Here is a 20000-nt window from a genome sequence, read left to right as displayed (position 1 = left end):
TACTACTACAACCACCACCATAACCACCACCACTACTACTACAGTTACTAATACTACTACTACTACTACTACTACTACTACTACTACCACACCACTACTACTACTACTACTACTACCACACCACTACTACTACTAACTACTACTACTACTACTACTACAACTACCACCACCACTACTACCACTGCTACTACCACCACCACCACTACTACTACCACCACTACCACCACCACCACCACCATACTACTACTACTACTACTACTACTACTACTGATAATTATAATAATGGTTTCAAATTTGAGCACAAAGCCTGGGAGAGTATAAGTCTATTACACCGACCCCAGTGCTTACATACAAACACACACACATACATACATACATACACATACATACATACATACATACATACACACACATACAGACACACATACATACATAATAAATACATGCATACACACACACATACATACACATACATACATACATACACACACATACATACATACATACATACATACATAATACATACATGCATACACACAACATACATACACATACATACATACATACATACATACATACACATACATACATACATACATACACACACACATACATACATACATACATACACACATACATACATACATACATACATACATACATACATACATACATACATGTATACACACACACACACACACACACACACGCCAATATGAAATTCGCATCACAGCGACATGGTTAAGGTTTCAGTCTCGCTGCACGGCATCTTGAGCAAGTACCTTCTACTTTAGCCGTAGGACGACTAACGTCATGTGAGTGAATCTGATACGAATGTACGAGCGTGTGTGCATATGTGTTGATGCGTGTCTCTTAGCATTTCTCATTTCTCAACCGGTGTAGGTTTGTTTACATCGCCGTAACTTAGCCGTTCGGGAAAAGAGATAAACAGAATAAATATCAGACGCAGAATAATTAATGTGGTCGATTTCATAGAATAAAAACCTTTCAAGGGTGTACCCCAGCATGGCCGCAGTCCATATTAGAGTTGGGCTCAGCTGACTCACCACTGAGCTACTTTACCATATCAAATTTTTGGTACAGAGCCAGCAATTTTAAGATCGGGGTCAGTTCGATTATATCGACCCCAGTACTTTACTGGTATCATTGATGCCGAAAGGATGAAAATCAAAGTCACCTTCGACGGGATATGAACTCAGAACGTAAAGAACCGGAAGAAATCGCTCTAAACATATCGACCGACGTACTAACGACTCTGACAGCTCACCGCCTGGCTCTATTATATGATAGCAGATTGTTCGAATCCAAAGATCATTAAGGAGAACAGCATGCCCTCAAGGGGCTATGCAAATCGACCCTTGGTGCTTCAGGGTTTCTCTTCCTGCCTGTGCTTTAATAGTTCTAATATAAGAATCAGTCTGCGCAACTCGATCACACTCTTTAGATTTGGAAGTCTGACCACAATGGGTCAGCGGGAAAAGACAGCAGCGGTGACCAACGAGCCGTGGGTTTTACACTAGAGAGGCCTTCGCTAAGATGAATTGTCTTGCAGGGCTGGAGAACGAGCTGAAGAGTTTCTAGATACGCCAAAAGGATGTCAAAGAGGGCACCGAACCGCCGGAGGGTCTACACTCCTTGATTTGCTGTCGAGGTTGACTCCTCTAGACTTTTCCTTTCCCAGGATACTAACAAGCCTGTGAGGGTTGAGCTGGTTGTTTAACTCATAGCTGGGACCCTGACAATAAAATAAGTACCAGACAAATACTAGGGTAGATGTAAATAATCTTGCATCCACCATCACCACCACCCCCAGTCCCCGAAGTTGCTGATCTCGTGCCATTATTTGAAACCAATATCGACTTAGTCGCTGCGAAATCAATATCTATGTACGAGACATAGAAAAAAAATAAAAACGTTGTGTGCCAATGAGCGAATGCGAACTCACGACCTCTCGGACCCATTTGTGAAAGTCTATCTACTCAGCGGTTCCAAATGATGTATTTTCGAGAAATCTGTTAATGAAATCTACTTACCGGCTTTCCGTGGGTCTTTGCTGAATTTGCTGCCTGAAGAATAAGAAAAGGAAGTAATTAATTAATTTAATTTAGTAAGTTAATTGGAAACACATCATTTCGATGGGCGCAATCGTTATTATGCAGTTTGATTAACTAGAGTAAAAATGTGAAAAATTATAGTTTTAATTAATAGAATTATTATTATAATTGTTGTTGTTGTTGTTTTTATAATAATAATAATAATAATAATAATAATAATAATAATAATAATAATAATAATAATATTCTGCTTAATACCACAGATTTGCTTGTCAGTTGTTTGACCATAACCAGTTGAGCATGTCCCTTAGTGGCTGACAATACGTGCATCTCTGATCACGAGCAGAAGTAGTGGGGGAGCATCATAGCCATGTGTTGAGAGGGATTCTTTGGGGTTTGAATGATTCACCTCTGGAAACATGGGTGGTTCTTTCAACATCCTTAAACAACCCTTATTCAGGGACCGTTTGAGCGGGATGGGCTACTCAACCTGAAGAAAATTCTAACTGGGCCCCACCTGCAAAGTCATCACCATGTCGCGCACATATGGTTGTGATGCATGTGCCTGGTGTACCTTTATCAGACGGGTAGTCATGATGGGTATATTGGGCTTCGTATATTTTACCCCAGTGTCACTTTGATGGCATGCACTGCTCTCTCACTCAATAATAATAATTATTATTATTAAGGCGGTGAGTTGGCAGAATCGTTAGCACGCCGGGCGAAGTGCTTACCGGTATTTCGTTTGCCATTACGTTCTGAGTTCAAATTCCGCCGAGGTCGACTTTGCTTTTCATCCTGTCAAAGTCGATGAATTAAATACCAGTGAAACACTGGGGTCGATGTAATCGACTAGTCCTTCCTATCCCCCAAATTTCGGGCCTTGTGAACGAGTTATTATTATTATTATTATTATTAAGGCGGCGAGATTACAGAATTGTTATCATTTCCAAAGACGTTAGAAACTGATTCTTTCGCAGTTGACAAAAAATCTTGAAATAAAACTGAGTAATCACACACACACACACACACACACACACCCACCACACACACACAAACAAGAAAAAGCATACAATTATGCACATGCAATATCTCCAAATACTGCACATGTATGCAAAAATACCCTGCTGATGTTGAAATTGGATTTAGGTTAGAAACCGGCTCTTTCTCTGTTGGCAAGATACCTTGAAATAAAACTCAATAATGAAATACATGTGTGAGAGGGGATATGTATCCCCTAATATATTCATATACAAACTTTTGCAATGGTCTTTAAGCTGTCTACGTAATTAACACATGCACTTAGTTAGACACATTAAAGACTAAATTTTATCACGAAGAAAGACAAGGTTATCACTGCTACTTTTAAAATCGCATCGTATTTCATGAGTTGAAACGTTGCCAATACATATTGTAGAATTAAAGCAGGTCGGTATCACTTCTCCAAATCTGACAACAGTTAGCAACTGTTCCTCACAGACCCTTTAATTCGTGCAGCTCTGTCTCGTCTCCTTATCTCTGACAGCAGTTAGCAACGGTTTATCAGGAATCTCAGAATGCTTTTGAAGATTCTTTTTTTCTAAAGACAATGATTAGTGCGATGATATACTAAAAGCTAATTATATTTGTCTTTGTTGTTAAACCCTCCTGATCGGGTGCTCGGTATCACGACCGGTATTGCAAACACAAATTTGATAATATACATTAGTTTTTCTTCTAGTTCTGTTTCTTTTTTCTTCCTTTGTTGCCATAAATAATTTCTGTATGAGAAATTAAAACAAAAAAATGTCAGCCAAAACGTAATTTTTACTTGATGTTTATATCTGACAGACGCACAATGTAAGAGCGCACAGTAAATGCAGGTCTGAAGTAGTGCCACTCCGATGTTTAAAAACAGCAAATATTAAATAAATTTCCACTGGAACTTTCGCGTGAACTGGCACTGAAAGCATAGTTGGTGCAGAAACAATTGTAACTGGTCATTAAATATGTACCAAAGTCTTTGTTTTCTTATTTGGATCATATTTTTAGAGATATAGAAATGCGTATGGTTTTTATGAGCAAGCATGGCCTTGCTTTTAAGAAGCTCGCTTTGCAGCAGGCGATTCCGAATTCACATCCATCTATCTATCTATCTATCTATCTATCTATCTATCTATCTATCTATCTATCTATCTATCTATCTATCTATCTATCTATCTATCTATCTCTATCTATCTCTGTCTGTCTGTCTGTATCTCTCTCTTTCTCTCTCTCTCTCTCTATTATATATATATATATAGAATACATATTCATATACATACACACACTACATACACAAATACATACATACATACATACATACATACATACATACATACATACGTACATACATACACACATACATGCATACATACATATATACCTACATGCCAGTATGGTTACGAGCTCAGTCCAACAGTGTGACATCTTGGGCAAGTGTCTTCTACTATAGCCCTGGACCGACAAAAGCTTTGTGAACTAATCTGGTACACAGAAACTGCATGGAAGCCCATCATGTATATGTATGTATATAAGTATGTGTGTATTTATGTATGCATATATAGATGTGTGTGTGTGGTGTGTGTGTGTGACATCATGTGATTGTCGTAAATGAATTGTACATGTAGTCGTTATATATATCATATTATATTATATATATATATATAATCTATATATATATATATATATATATATATATATATATATATATATATATATATATATATATATATATATTGGTGAATTGAAGAAATGGAGCTGAACGAAGATTGAACAGAAATCGTTTTATTTCATTCTACACGGTTTTCGAAAGGCACAATTTACCAAAATCCGATTGAATAATGAGACCATATTGTGTCTTTCTCTTCAGGAAGAAATAGGAAATCCGTTGGAAAAAACAAAAACAGAACAGAGGCGGAGCAAAACAAATCGAACTAGGCTCCTAAGAGCCCATGGCAAAACTGTTTATCAGTGTATGTTGAGAACCGTGGTTGAAGATTTTAACGGGTCAGGCTCGGTCATTCCTGTGGGTGAGGGTGTGTAGATGTTCTTTGTGACCGAGAATAAAGTTCTGACTATTTAAGGAATATTGGATGTTTTATAAGGGGCGAGAAAAATCTACTTAGAGACATGTGTGTGTTTACTGTTCTATATATGTGTGCTGGCGCAGGTTGGCAAGACCTCCGTCAAGAGGTAGAAAACATTTTTTGTGTACGTGTGTGCGTTGATCGCTCGGCTGTCAGTGGTTAAGCCGCTCTACACAATGGCTACTGCAGTAAGAACCGTTGGGTGGCAGAAAAAAATATATTATGTTTTATGTGTGCGTGTGTTCGTCTGAACCTGCCTTGTCAAGGAACCCCCCGTCGTCAAAAAACAAAGCCCCGTTTATCTTACAGGAGTAATTCCCCTTGCAGTGGTTAATCGTAATATCTTAAAGGCTATTTCAGAATTTGTTACCAAGGGCTATGGGTGCAGGTATTATTTATAAACGCTATTTAAAAGCCAGATAAGTGTAACGCGCCAATGGGGGCATCGAAAAGCCGACTGTAAAAGTCCGTTACCATCCGGCCTCTGGCGAACAAAATATGGAAGAGTTCGGAGACACAAAGGTTGCACTTCCTTCTGCCCCTATCAAATGGGGGGCCACCGACAAAATTGACCATTCCAACCTGTAGCTTGAGTTCGTATCCTTCAATCGCCATATTAGCTTGCTGAGTCCCGTGGTCTGGCGTTTGTTCATGTCCCGAAAAGTTGCGTAATGATTGGAGATTCGCAAAGCCAATCTTGACGATGAGGCCCCTACATAAGTGTAGACATATGAGTCCGTGTAAACCTTGCATTGGTAGACGGCGTTTCTGATCTTGGAGTTCGCCGACGTGAATCTTATTCTGCTAGGATTAGTTTCTGAAATTAGAACTGCGTTCCTGTCACTATATTTGTTACGAGAACTGCAGCCGCTTACTACTTTATTTTCCACTACGTCACTATTAACTAACGGAATAACCCCTGATTCTCCACTATCTATCAGAGTGCTATCATTGCTAGTGCCCGTGGTGCTGCTATTGCGGGAAATGATGCTGGGGTTGCTATTGGGGCTCTCTACCCTACTCCCATTGTTACCGTCAACCACAACACCCCTATATATAACTATACTCCCCTAGTGTGTACGTTACACTTAACCTTAATAGCGACTCATACTGCCCTTACCATAAGCCTTCCACTAATTTGAAGTATGTCAGTGTCTTCTCAAATCATGCTAAGACCGTAACAGACAATATAGGCTACTACTAAGTCCCTATCACATCACCTTTTTCCGGAGGCACACCTCTCCGCTCCCTGTTAATGCTCAGTAGGAATAATTTCGTAGTAATATGATATGAGAGCCATACAGGACACATAATCCTCAGCTCCAGCCAGGGAGTACACACTAGAGGTATAGTTATAACTAGGGGTGTTGTGGTTGACGGTAACAATGGGAGTAGGGTAGAGAGCCCCAATAGCAACCCCAGCATCATTTCCCGCAATAGCAGCACCACGGGCACTAGCAATGACAGCACTCTGATAGATAGTGGAGAATCAGGGGTTATTCCGTTAGTTAATAGTGACGTAGTGGAAAATAAAGTAGTAAGCGGCTGCAGTTCTCGTAACAATATAGTGACTGGAACGCAGTTCTAATTTCAGAAACTAATCTAGCAGAATAAGATTCACGTCGGCGAACTCCAAGATCAGAAACGCCGTCTACCAATGCAGGTTTACACGGACTCAGATGTCTACACTTATGTAGGGGCCTCATCGTCAAGATTGGCTTTGCGAATCTCCAATCATTACGCAACTTTTCGGACATGAACAACGCCAGACCACGGGACTCAGCAAGCTAATATGGCGATTGAAGGATACGAACTCAGCTACAGGCTGAATGGTCAATTTTGTCGGTGGCCCTCCCATTTGATAGGGGCAGAAGGAAGTGCAACCTTTGTGTCTCCGAACTCTTCCATATTTTGTTCGCCAGAGGCCGGATGGTAAACGGACTTTTACAGTCGGCTTTTCGATGCCCCCATTGGCGGCGTTACACTTATCTGGCTTTTAAATAGCGTTTATAAATAATACCTGCACCCATAGCCCTTGGTAACAAATTCTGAAATAGCCTTTAAGATAATTACGATTAACCACTGCAAGGGGAATTACTCCTGTAAGATAAACGGGGCTTTGTTTTTTGACGACGGGGGGTTTCCTTGACAAGGCAGGTTCAGACGAACACACGCACACATAAAACATAATATATTTTTTTCTGCCACCCAACGGTTCTTACTGCAGTAGCCATTGTGTAGAGCGGCTTAACCACTGACAGCCGAGCGATCAAACGCACACACGTACACAAAAAATGTTTTCTACCCCTTGACGGAGGTCTTGCCAACCTGCGCCAGCACACATATATAGAACAGTAACACACACATGTCTCTAAGTAGATTTTTTCTCGCCCCTTATAAACATCCAATATTCCTTAAATAGTCAGAACTTTATTCTCGGTCACAAAGAACATCTACACACCCTCACCCACAGGAATGACCGCTGCCTGACCGTTAAAATCTTCAACCACCGTTCTCAACATACACTGATAAACAGTTTTGCCATGGGCTCTTAGGAGCCTAGTTCGATTTTTTGGCTCCGCCTCTGTTCTGTTTTTGTTTTTTCCAACGGATTTCCTATTTTCCTTAAAGAGAAAGACACAATATGGTCTCATTATTCAATCGGATTTTGGTAAATTGTGCCTTTCGAAACACGTGTAGAATGAAATAAAACGATTTCTGTTCAATCTTCGTTCAGCTCCATTTCTTCTTCATTCACCAATAATATTTTAATTTCAATTATCCGCACCAACGCACGGTTGCAACACCATATGGTTGTACCTCCAACCGTGCTGTCTTCTGGTGTGATTTTTGCTACCAAGATATCGGTTAAACTTTTGATTAATCTGCTACAAGATTATTCATCTTTCTATTTCACATAATATATAATATATATATATATATATATACATACTTTATTGGAAATGGCTGCGTGGCGTGTTTACGTCCCCCGTAACATAGCGGTCCGGCAAAAGAGACCGATAGAATAAGTACTAGGCTTCCAAGGGATAAGTCCAGGGATCGATTTTCTCGACTAAAGGCGGTGCTCTAGCATGGCTACAGTCAAATGACTGAAACAAGTAAAAGAGTAAACGTAAAGAATATTTTCTTCTTATGTTACACAGTTAAACTTATTTTAAATACACAAAAAATATACGTGTATAAAAACCTGACGCACTTTCAAATTTTTCTCAATATCCCCCCACACACACACACAAAGCACATACCTATATCTTTACTACCCACAAGGGGCTAAACACAGAGCGAAAAAACAAGGACAGACAAACGGATTAAGTCGATTATATCGACCCCAGTCCGTAACTGGTACTTAGTTTATCGACCACGAAAGGGTGAAAGGCAAAGTCGACCTCGGCGGAATTTGAACTCAGAACGTAACGGCAGACGAAATACCTATTTCTTTACAACCCACAAGGGGCTAAACACAGAGAGGACAAACAAGGACAGACAAACGGATTAAGTCGATTACATCGACCACAGTGCGTAACTGGTACTTATTTCATCGACCCCGAAAGGATGAAAGGCAAAGTCGACCATGGCAGAATTTGAACTCAGAACGTAACGGCAGACGAAATACCGCTAAGCATTTCGCCCGGCGTGCTAACGTTTCTGCCAGCTCGCTGCCTTCCCTCACAAAGGACATACCATCAATTTGGTAAATGTTCCAAAATAAATTTTAAAAATCTAACGAAATCTACATTCATATGTATTTGAAAAGACACTCTCATAATGATTTTACGACATGGTCTCTCAGCGAAGTGTTCATCTCGACACTGCAACTCACTACGTGAAACCGCGGTTCACAACATCGTAGTTCTACTCATTGCATACATTGTAAACTCATTTGCCTAGAAAGGACCAGCCAGTCAAGTGAACTAAAGCTTCATAACAATATGAAAGTGGGTGGCAATTGTACTGGACGTGCGAAACGTGAGACGGTGTTTGTTTGCACAAACGTTCCCGTGTCGAGGAAAAGCTTTGATACGTAAATAAACACTACAGCCGCATGCTGTCGCCAAATACCTTCGCATATAAGCTACAGAGCAACAGTAACACCGACTTTATAGAATACCAGACAGCTGAAGTGGTTTAGGTGGGGAAGGGAGGAGGAAAATTGAGGAAATTCGCTTAAGAATAATAGTGGTAATCTTGGGCATAGCACAAGACCACTGGGGTAATTGAAGACAATTGTTGGACGGGATATCAGTACACATGTGTATGATATAAAGTGTCTTTTGCATGCATTACTGGTTTGTGTGCTTTCTGTGTAAATATGTATGTATGTATGTATGTATGTATGTATTTATGTAGGCACTGATGTATGTATTTTTCTATATATACATATATAACACACACACACATACACAAAGATATAAAACTGTATGATAATATATCATGATATTTATTCTATGCTTTGAAGCGACAATTTTTAAATACAAACAAATGGACGAAAAATGATGAGCTAGCCTCAGGCAGAATCGAACCCGCAAATCCACAAATGAACGCTTTAATATCTATAAACAAGCCTTTCGGGTTTGGTTATGAATGTATATATATATATATATATATATATATGGGTGTGTGTGTGCATGTGTGTGTGTTGTGTGTGTGTGTGTGCATGTGTGTATGTGTGTGTGTGCGCGTGTGTGTGTATGTGTGTGACATATACATGTATGTATTATATATATATATATATATATATATATATGTGTGTATAATATATATATAAATTATATATATGTTATGTAATATATATATACTATATACAGTGCCCCCGGCGTATTGTGTCCTACTATGTCTCAAAGTTAGTAGTTCATCAAACAGAGATCTGTAAAAATAAATGCCGGACTGAAATACGTACAGAGGTCCGTATGATCAATTAAATTTTTGGGGGTGATATTCCATCATGGCGACAGTCAAGTGACTAGACCCAGTAAAATATTATTTAAAGACTTAATGGCTTCAAATTTAAGGTTACGGATTACTAACCACAAGTTCAGCTCTGTACGATAACACTAAGTGTACATCGCAGTCTACTTGACTTCCAACAATTAACAATTGTAATTTGTAGTTGAATGGTTAGCAGCAAGAAGGATGTCCAGATTTCTTTAAAAATTAGTGTGCATATCATTCTGAGAACATGTACTTTTCACCACAACAAAACACACATACACACACACAGGTGTCTTTGTGGTAGCTTGAGATATTACAAATAGCAGTCAAATCTCTCTTAAAGTACAACCTTTCGTCAAAAGAAAGACACAAATTTACAGTATTTCAGAAAGAAAAAAAACTGTGATACGTCTGCTACATCAGAGGCAACTCTGGGCTAAACAAAACACAGACAAACATACTTCACATTAAAAGATTATCTACTAAATAATACTAATAAAGTTGACCGTATATCTTCGAAGTTTCATTCCCTGGTAAAACTCCATGTATTTTAAGATTATTCAGGCAAAATTGGCTCCCTTAGCTAAAAGACGTCAAGGTTGTGCGACCAGACCTAGTTTTCAGGAAAACTGAGCTGCTAATTTTGACTTATGAGGTATCAAAAGATTCGGTAATCTTTCGGCTATCAAATAAAGTTTATTTTTTGCACATCAACTCTTTTTTATTGCTAAGATAACCTCGAAAACTAGGTCTGGTCGCACAACCTTGACGTCTTTTAGCTAAGGGAGCCAATTTTGCCTGAATAATCTTAAAATACATGGAGTTTTACCAGGGAATGAAACTTCGAAGATATACGGTCAACTTTATTAGTATTATTTAGTAGATAATCTTTTAATGTGAAGTATATTTGTGAATGCTGCCATAATCCTTGCCTTCAGTTCATCTTTGGTATTACAAGAAGTTTTGTTGGTCTCTCGCTCAACTGCGTCCCGCACATAATAATCAAGGAGGTTGCAGTCTGGAAAGTTTGGTGGCCAGATGTTAGGGGTGGTGTGGTCGCAGAACTTGTCTGACAGCCATGACTGGATTTCTCTGCTTGTGTGGAATGGTGCAGAGTCCTATTGCCAGACATAGCGTCTTCCAGCAGCCACCCTTTTGACCCAGAGCAGCACTCTCTCCTCCAGGCACTTGATGTAGGTCCCCGAGTTGAGTCTGAGGCCGTGTGGGAAGACGAATGGAGGCATAAGATCGCTATCACTAGTGGTCACTCCAAACACCATGATCTTGACTGGATGTTTGATTTTTATTCACTCTCGGTACATGTCCTCAGATTGCACTATCCTCAGGTTGTACGGTCTTCAGATTGCACTGTCCTCGGATTGACACCCAAACACTGAACTGTTTGTAGGGAGCTTCCGGCGCAAATGCCAAGCAGTACAGCATGTTGTTTCCAAATTTCTGGCTGAGGGAATTGTTTCACAGTGCTGTTTTCTCTCACAGAGAGTCCAATTGACCCTACAATACTGTGTAGTCGACAAAGTCAAAAGCAAACAACGCATATGAGCGAAAATTAAAAGTATAAAATGGCAGCAGTTTAACCATCGTATCCTGTATATATATATACCGGAGTAAACACATAAATGTGAAACAAGGTGGAAAAAAAGTACTCAAATACTAGGGGTAGAGTAATATACTTTATTTAAAAGCAGCAGAAATTCAACAAAACCTGTTACTCAGAGTAACAGGTTTTGTTGAATTCTGCTGCTTTTAAATAAAGATAATATATATATATATATATATATATATATTATATATTATTATATATATAGATAGATAGATAGATAGATAGATAGATAGATAGATAGATAGATAGATAGATAGATAGATAGATAGAGATAGATAAATAGATAGATAGATAAATAGATAGATAGATAGATAGATAGATAGATAGATAGATAGATATTAGATAGATAGATAGATAGATACGTATGTATATACAGTTACAAGCATATAGCGTGCCTACACGCACAAATGTTTCTCTCTGTACATGTATTTTAATGTATGTATCCATACATGCATGTATGCAGACGTTGATGACATGGCTACTGTATACGTACACACACAGACATATTATACACACACACATATATATATGTATTTATGTCTGTATATATATAAAGGAATATATATATCGCTATGTATTTTCAATTAGTTCCAGTAACCTCAACTTGCTTCTATTTTCATCTGTTGACAGCTTCATCATGTGAAGCCTGCTGTGATAGAACGATACACTTTTCTCATGAGCTCGAAACTAATCGTTTTTTCAGTGTCTATCTCTCTGCAGCGACTGAAGTCATATGTTCATCTTTAGTATCATCCTCTTCTTTTCCTTTCTCACCTGTGTCCCACCTACCTACATCTCTTCATAAACCTTGGCATCATTAAAAATCTATCAATCAAGTATTGTAAAAAAAAAACAGAATCAAACAACAACAAAAAAATTGGTGCAGGAGTGGCTGTGTGGTAAGTAGCTTGCTTACCAATAACATGGTTCTGGGTTCAGTCCCACTGCGTGGCACCTTGGGCTAGTGTCTTTTACTCTAGCCTCAGGCCGACCAATGCCTTGTGAGTGGGTTTGGTAAGCGGAAACTGAAATGAAGCCCGTCGTATATATGTATATATGTATATGTATATATATGTGTGTGTCTGTGTTTGCCCCCCCCCCCCCAACATCGCTTGACAACCGATGCTGGTGTGTTTACGTCTCCCGCAACTTAGCGGTTTGGCAAAAGAGACCGATAGAGTAAGTACTAGGCTTACAAAGAATAAGTCTTAGGGTCGATTTGCTCGACTAAAGGCGGTGCTCCAGCATGGTCGCAGTCAAATGACTGAAACAAGTAAAAGAGTATATTACAAATACATATTGGTTTCAAATTTTGGCACAAGGCCAGAAATATAAAGGGAGGGGCTACGTCGATTATATCGACCCCAGTACTCAGCTGGTATTTATTTCATCCATCCCGAAAGGATGAAAAGCAAAGTAGACCCCGATACCATTTGAACATAGAACGTAATGGCGGACGAAATGCCACATTACAAATATCAAAAAACTAAGAATAAATAAATGAATAAATTTATCTACTATGTGTGTGAGTGTGTGTGTGTGTCTCTCCCTCTCTCTCTTTTTCTCTCTCTCTCTACATACACAGGATGTTCAAAAAGTCTCTCCGCAGTAAGTATTTTGTTGCAAAATAAATATTTATAAGATGGTAGAAGACTACAAAAGAATATATTAGACTTTGCAAGACTTTAAAAAACTTTATAAGAGGTGTTGAAAGTGTTGTCCTTCATTTTGAATACTTAAGTTGACTCTACTACACATGTTTTGAAATATATCTTGGAGTGTCTGACTCTTGCAGACTCAGGATGAAAAAATTCACTGCGGAGAGACTTTTTGAAATTTGAGGTGAGGGAGGAGGAGCTACAGACATCGGACATAGAAGGAGCCGGAAATTCCTACGGGACAGCTTTCTGAGTGTCACAAACCAAGTCTGCGTATAGTACAAAGTCCCTTCCAGACCTAGAGTTACGTGGTGGTGGATTAGTATGGTAGACAAAACCATTAGAGCAAAGAAACAGGCCTGGAAAGCCTGGAGGGATGGGGGTAGCAGGGTACTGTATACCAGCTAACCAAAAGGGAAGCTGGGCGGAAGGTATACATAGCCAACGGCGAAAAAGAAGTTTGCCAATGTCCACGAAGGAGTACATTTTGACAACCATTTAATAAACTCTACGCATGTTTCGAAACGACATAGATCCACATATACACAGGGTTTAAATTAAGCAACGGTTTAATCTGTATAATGGGATCCAGTTATATCTCCTCAGGTGATATATAATCGCTGACCCCCGTAAGTAAATCATGATGGCTGTCTACTCGTGACCAAGGAAGACCATCACTGACCATTGTCCATACAAAATACCAGCAATGCCAGTGCGTGAGGTTATTGCACCTTGAGGGTGGTTTCAGCTACGTTCGCGCCGGTGTCTTCCATGTCACCGCGACACCCTCCTATAAGACCGGCCATCGGAAAGTTGCATCGCCGACGATTGCACAACGTAGGATGTTAGGTCCAATGAAGCTTGCACTACACCTCACTGACCTTCTCCACCCATGATCCAGAGACAAGGTCAGGGCAAGGTATCCACTACCAATTTGGGTCGGAGGCACAGAAATGTGGTAGCGCCATGACCTCGAGCACAACCAAAAGATCCCCAAAACGCTCAATGCCATTCCCTGCACATCTGGTTTTATATCAGAATGACCTTCTCCTAGAGACATGCTTTAACAAAAGCTGAAGCGTACCTCACTTTTGTGGGGAAATTCTGAGATCTCGTGCTAACATACATACATACATACATACATACATACATACATACATACATACATACATACATACATACATGCATGCATGCATGCATGCATACATACATACATACATACATACATACATACATACATACATACATACATACATACATACATACATACATACATACATGTCTACACACACAAATATGTGTGTGCGTACACGAATCTATTCATCTATCTTTCTGTTTGTTTGTTGTCTGTCTATGTGGTGAGAAGCTTGCTTCCGATCCACATGGTTTCGGGTTCAGTCCCACTGCGTGGCACCTTGGCCAAGTATCTTCTATCATAGCCTTGAGCCGACCAACGTTTTGTGAATGGATTTAGTCGACGGAAACTGAAAGAAGATCGTCATATATATGTGTATATATATACCTGTGTGTGTGTCTATATATATATATATACACACACATATAAGTATGTATATATGTTTGTATGTGTATATATATATACATATAAGTATGTATATGTGTTTGTGTGTGTGTGTGTGTGTGTGTATGTGTGTATATATATGTGAAGCAAAAATAAGCTTAGAGAAACAACTCAGGGTGGCCAGTGGCATATAACGAAACAACTAAAACTAGTAAGGGTGCAGCAAATACCATAAACAATAAATTCTTTTAGATTTACTGAAATAATCTCCAGTGAGGGTAGAACAATCGCTTGGTGGCAATTGGGAACAATTGCTAAATGAAAAGGGAAGATATTCTCAAGAATGAAGAATTTCTTGGAAACTGGCACCTGGAGACAAAAGAACACATATTGATACATGTTTCTGCCTCAATAGACGTCATCAACACAGCAACTGACCAACCTTATTTCCAGCTTTCAACACAAAAGAAAATAGTAAAACACATCACATGTATTATACACGCACGCACGCACGCGCGCAATACACGACCTATTAATTATAAAGACATGAGTATATGTTTCAGGAGACTAATTAATCTCAAAGAGAGATTAAATTTTATTTTATTTTTAATTGCTACAGTTGTTTCTACGCAACGTAGTTCTCTAGACGTGCAGGTACTTGATTTTGCAATTGTTTTCATGCATTATAATATCTAGTTGTGTTTCGTCAGGCGATATGTAAATATTGTCTCCGTAAATTCAAAATCCTCGACTTCAAGAACATCCTTTCTGTCTGTCGTGGCCTGAATTTAGTAGTAGTTGAATTTACGGAGACAATACTTACATATCGCCTGACGAAACACAACTAGATATCATAATGCAGGGAAACAATTGCATAATCAAATACGTGCATGTCTGGAGAACTACGTTGCGTAGAAACAATTGTAGCGATTAAAAAGAAATAAATGTCCAACCTTACTCCTTCTTCTTGACTCCATTTTTTTCAGTTATCTATTCACTCACAACATGTACCCAAACACAAACCTGAAAGTATGTATAATACTACTGCCTGTTTTTCGAACAACGAAAAGAAAAAAAAACAAACAAACAGAGAAACGAGACATACAACATAAAGAATATTCCCCTTCAGTTGTCCCTGTTTCATCTACTCCACGTTACGAAGGCAAGGACAAGACGCGACTTCGTTGAAACAATCCTTCCCGCAAAGCAAATTAAATAAAATTTGGAATGTTTTGCGGAGGGTGAAAATTGTAACAAGAAGATGACAGTGAAAACAAAACAGTAAAAATAACGGGTCATGCTCAAATATTTCCTCGCTTGGAAACAGGTGAGGGCTGGCATCTATCTATCTATCTATCTATCTATCTATCTATCTATCTATCTATCTATCTATCTATCTATCTATCTATCTATCTATCTATCTATCTATCTATCTGGTGTGCAGCCCTGTGGCTAATAAGAAAATATCTATCTCAACCATACCTACCTATCTATCTATCTATCTATCTATCTATCTATCTATATATATATATATTATATATATATATATATATATATCTGTCTGCCTGTCTCTCTGTCTGCCTGCTTGTCTGTCTGTCTGCCTGCCTGTCTATCTATCTATATATCTATCTATCTATCTATCTATCTATCTATCTGTCTGTCTGTCTGTCTGTTGTCTGTCTGTCTGTCTGTCTGTCTGTCTATCTATCTATCTATATATCTATCTATCTATCTATTATTTCTATCTATCTATCTATCTATCTATCTATCTATCTATCTATCTATCTATCTATCCATGAGACTGAACTCGAAACGGCGCGATTGCAAAGCGAGCCTCTGAGCCACACAGTTACGTATGTACGTTATGCACGTCGCTTACTACAAGTAATTCAAAGATATCAGAATGAAGATAGGTAAAACATATTTCAACAAACAAGTTAACCTTTTTCCTTTATTCTTTCAATCTATCGATTCAATTCAGTGTATATTACCATTTGGTGAGCGCTTTAGTGAAAAATACGATACGAAGACTAATTTCAGTGTACGCTGTAGTGTATGCATCTGTTGTTATCGTGTGTATATGCCCCGAGGAGCATATAAAGATAGCTATCCCCCGAAAGATAGTTTTATTCGTCTGGATGAAAATGTCAGATTTTTCGCTACATTCATCTGTTCAGAAACGTTTTATAACAACCTACGTGACTAGTTGTCTTACAATACTGGTCGCAGTAAATTTTAGTTCTTTTTTTTCCCACCCCGTCTGATGAGGGAAACAGAACGCTCTGTTGGAGGAGACGTACTACTCCTACAAAACGGTTCTGTTGTTCTGTTTCTTGCATCATGTATAACACACGCACACACACGTATACACACACATACACACGTATACACAAACAAGCACACACACACACACAACACATATATATAAACATATACACACATATATGAATCATATGTATATAAAATATATAATGCATGTATATAATATGCATATATACTTATATATATATATATATATATATAAAGTATGTATATATATTATATTTACATAGATATAATATATGTATGTATGTGTTACCACACACACCACACACACCATAATATATATATATATATATATATATATTATAGAAACAATACACACATAATATCTGTATATAATATATATATATAATAAATATATATATATGGAGTATGTATATATATAACCATGTATATTATATATATATATATATATATATATGTATACACACACACACACAGACACCACACACACCAACATATATAATATATATATATTCATATATATATATATGCACGCACACACAAATCCGAGTCACGTATCTTTTTTATGTTTATTAGTTTCCACTGATTCTGTCGCTCTGTTCCGCTGTAAACATATGGAATTTGAAAGAGGTGACAGTAGAGAAGAGAGAGAAAAAAGATAGGGAAAAAAATTAGATAAATAAAATAAATCGGTGGATAGGTGGGAGATTGCCAGTGTGAAAAAAAAAGGAGAAAGATGCAGAAATCACTTGCAGTCATCAGCAAGTGAAACAGGCAGTCAAGCGAGCAGACTTTGAAAAATAGTGAAGGGAGAGTGAAAGAAGAAGGGAAACTACGAGCAAAAGAGGAGAGGCAGAAAGAAAAAATATTAGAGGTACTTTATAAAACAATAAAAACATAGGAAATGAGTTAATATTAAAGAGAATAATGATGATAGAAAGAGGTGAGAGAAGTTCATGTACAATACTGAAGCAATGTCGAAAAAAAAAGAAAGAAGGTGTTCGAAAGTTACACACACCACACACACACACCACACAAACACACACAAACATATATATATATATATATATTATATATATATATATATATATATATATATATACATATATATATATAATAGAAATATTAAAAATTACTAAGTCTCTCTAAAAGAGAACAACGGCAGCGTTTCCGGAGGAAAATAATAGTTATCGCCATACTAATATGGCATTCTTATAAAAATAAGAATAAAGCTGTCCCTTATTAGCTCCATGAGGCCATCAATAGCTAACTTAAGGCGATGGCCTCATGGAGCTAATAAGCGGACAGCTTTATTCTTATTTTTATAAGATGCCATATTAGTATGGCGATAACTATATATATATATACACATATATATATAGTATATGTATATATAAAATGTATATATATAGTATATATATATATATAATGTATATGATGTATATGTATATATATATATATATAATATATATGTGTGTATGTATATGGTATATGTGTATATATATGTGTATATATATATTTATATATACATATGTATATATATATATGTATATATATATGTATGTATATATATGTATATAAAAGCAGTTTCAGCGTGAATGACAAAGGTCGTCACTTGATTCACAAGTATAATCGATTCGAAGGGATTCTAGATAGTTTCCATCTATCCAACATCACTAACAACAATTACAGATCAACTCGATACGATAACAAATTACACTAGTCATGTATTGATTCGTTATATGTATATGTGTGCGTCAATATAACACACACACATACACATACGCAGACATACACAAATGACCAGAGTTATTTCCCGAGCCATGAGCTCTCAAAGTTGATTTCTTGCATCCTGTGGCGTATTCATTTTCTTACCACACCTGGATAGGACGCCAGTCCGTCTCGGGCTTATTTATTTTTGCCTGCTGTGTCAACAGAAGGAACGTGAAATGAAGTAACTTGATCAAGAACATAAAGGATCAACCGGTCCAAGAACCGAGACCTAAATCTTACGATCATGTGTACAACACTCTAACCACTATGCCACACCTTTCTCTCTCTCTCTCTCTCTCTCTCTCTTCTTCCTCCCTCGATATATAAATATGTGTGTGTGTGTGTTTGTATACGCGTGTGTGTCTGTGTGTGTGTATACGTGTGTGTATGCACTTATATTTATATGTATGTATTTAGATTAAAATAGGGGCGTATATATTATTTCTTTATTGCCCACAAAGGGCTAAAAATAGAGGGGAGAAACAAGGACAGACAAAGGCATTAAGTCGGTTACAGCGACCCCAGTGCGTAACTGGTACTTAATTTGTCGACCCCGAAAGGATGAAAGGCAAAGTCGACCTCGGCGGAATTTCAGCTCAGAACGTAACGGCAGATGAAATACCTGTTTCTTTATTACCCACAAGGGGCTAAACACAAAGAGGACAAACAAGGACAGACAAACGGTTTTAAGTCGATTATATCGACCCCAGTGCGTAACTGGTACTTATTTAATCGACCCCGAAAGGCTGAAAAGCAAAGTGACCTCGGCGGAATTTGAACTCAGAACGTAACGGTAGACTAAATACCTGTTTCTTTACTGCCCACAAGGGGCTAAACACAGAGAGGACAAACAAGGACAGACAAATAGATTAAGTCGATTATATCTCCCCAATGAGTAACTGGTACTTATTTAATCGACCCCAAAAGGATGAAAGGCAAAGTCGACCTCGGCGGAATTTGAACTCAGAACGTAACGGCAGACGAAATACCTATTTCTTTACTACCCAC

The 20000-nt window shown here is 38.0% G+C and overlaps 1 protein-coding gene across 1 annotated transcript in view; it reads right to left on the bottom strand.

Moving 5' to 3' along the window:
• Positions 1-20000, bottom strand: part of LOC115228167 (neuropilin and tolloid-like protein 2) — a gene marked incomplete at its 5' end in the record, with an annotated part of 46653 nt that overhangs the window by 21406 nt on the left and 5247 nt on the right. The window contains one exon of the mRNA XM_029798813.2: positions 2055-2087. Within this exon, the coding sequence (XP_029654673.2) occupies positions 2055-2087 (33 nt within the window). The remainder of the gene's footprint in view (positions 1-2054; positions 2088-20000) is intronic.

This window comes from Octopus sinensis, unplaced genomic scaffold (assembly GCF_006345805.1).
Source record: "Octopus sinensis unplaced genomic scaffold, ASM634580v1 Contig09692, whole genome shotgun sequence".
NCBI classification, from domain to species: domain Eukaryota; kingdom Metazoa; phylum Mollusca; class Cephalopoda; order Octopoda; family Octopodidae; genus Octopus; species Octopus sinensis.
Note: the sequence above shows the minus strand (reverse complement) of the source record. Positions and strands in the feature narration are given on the sequence as shown.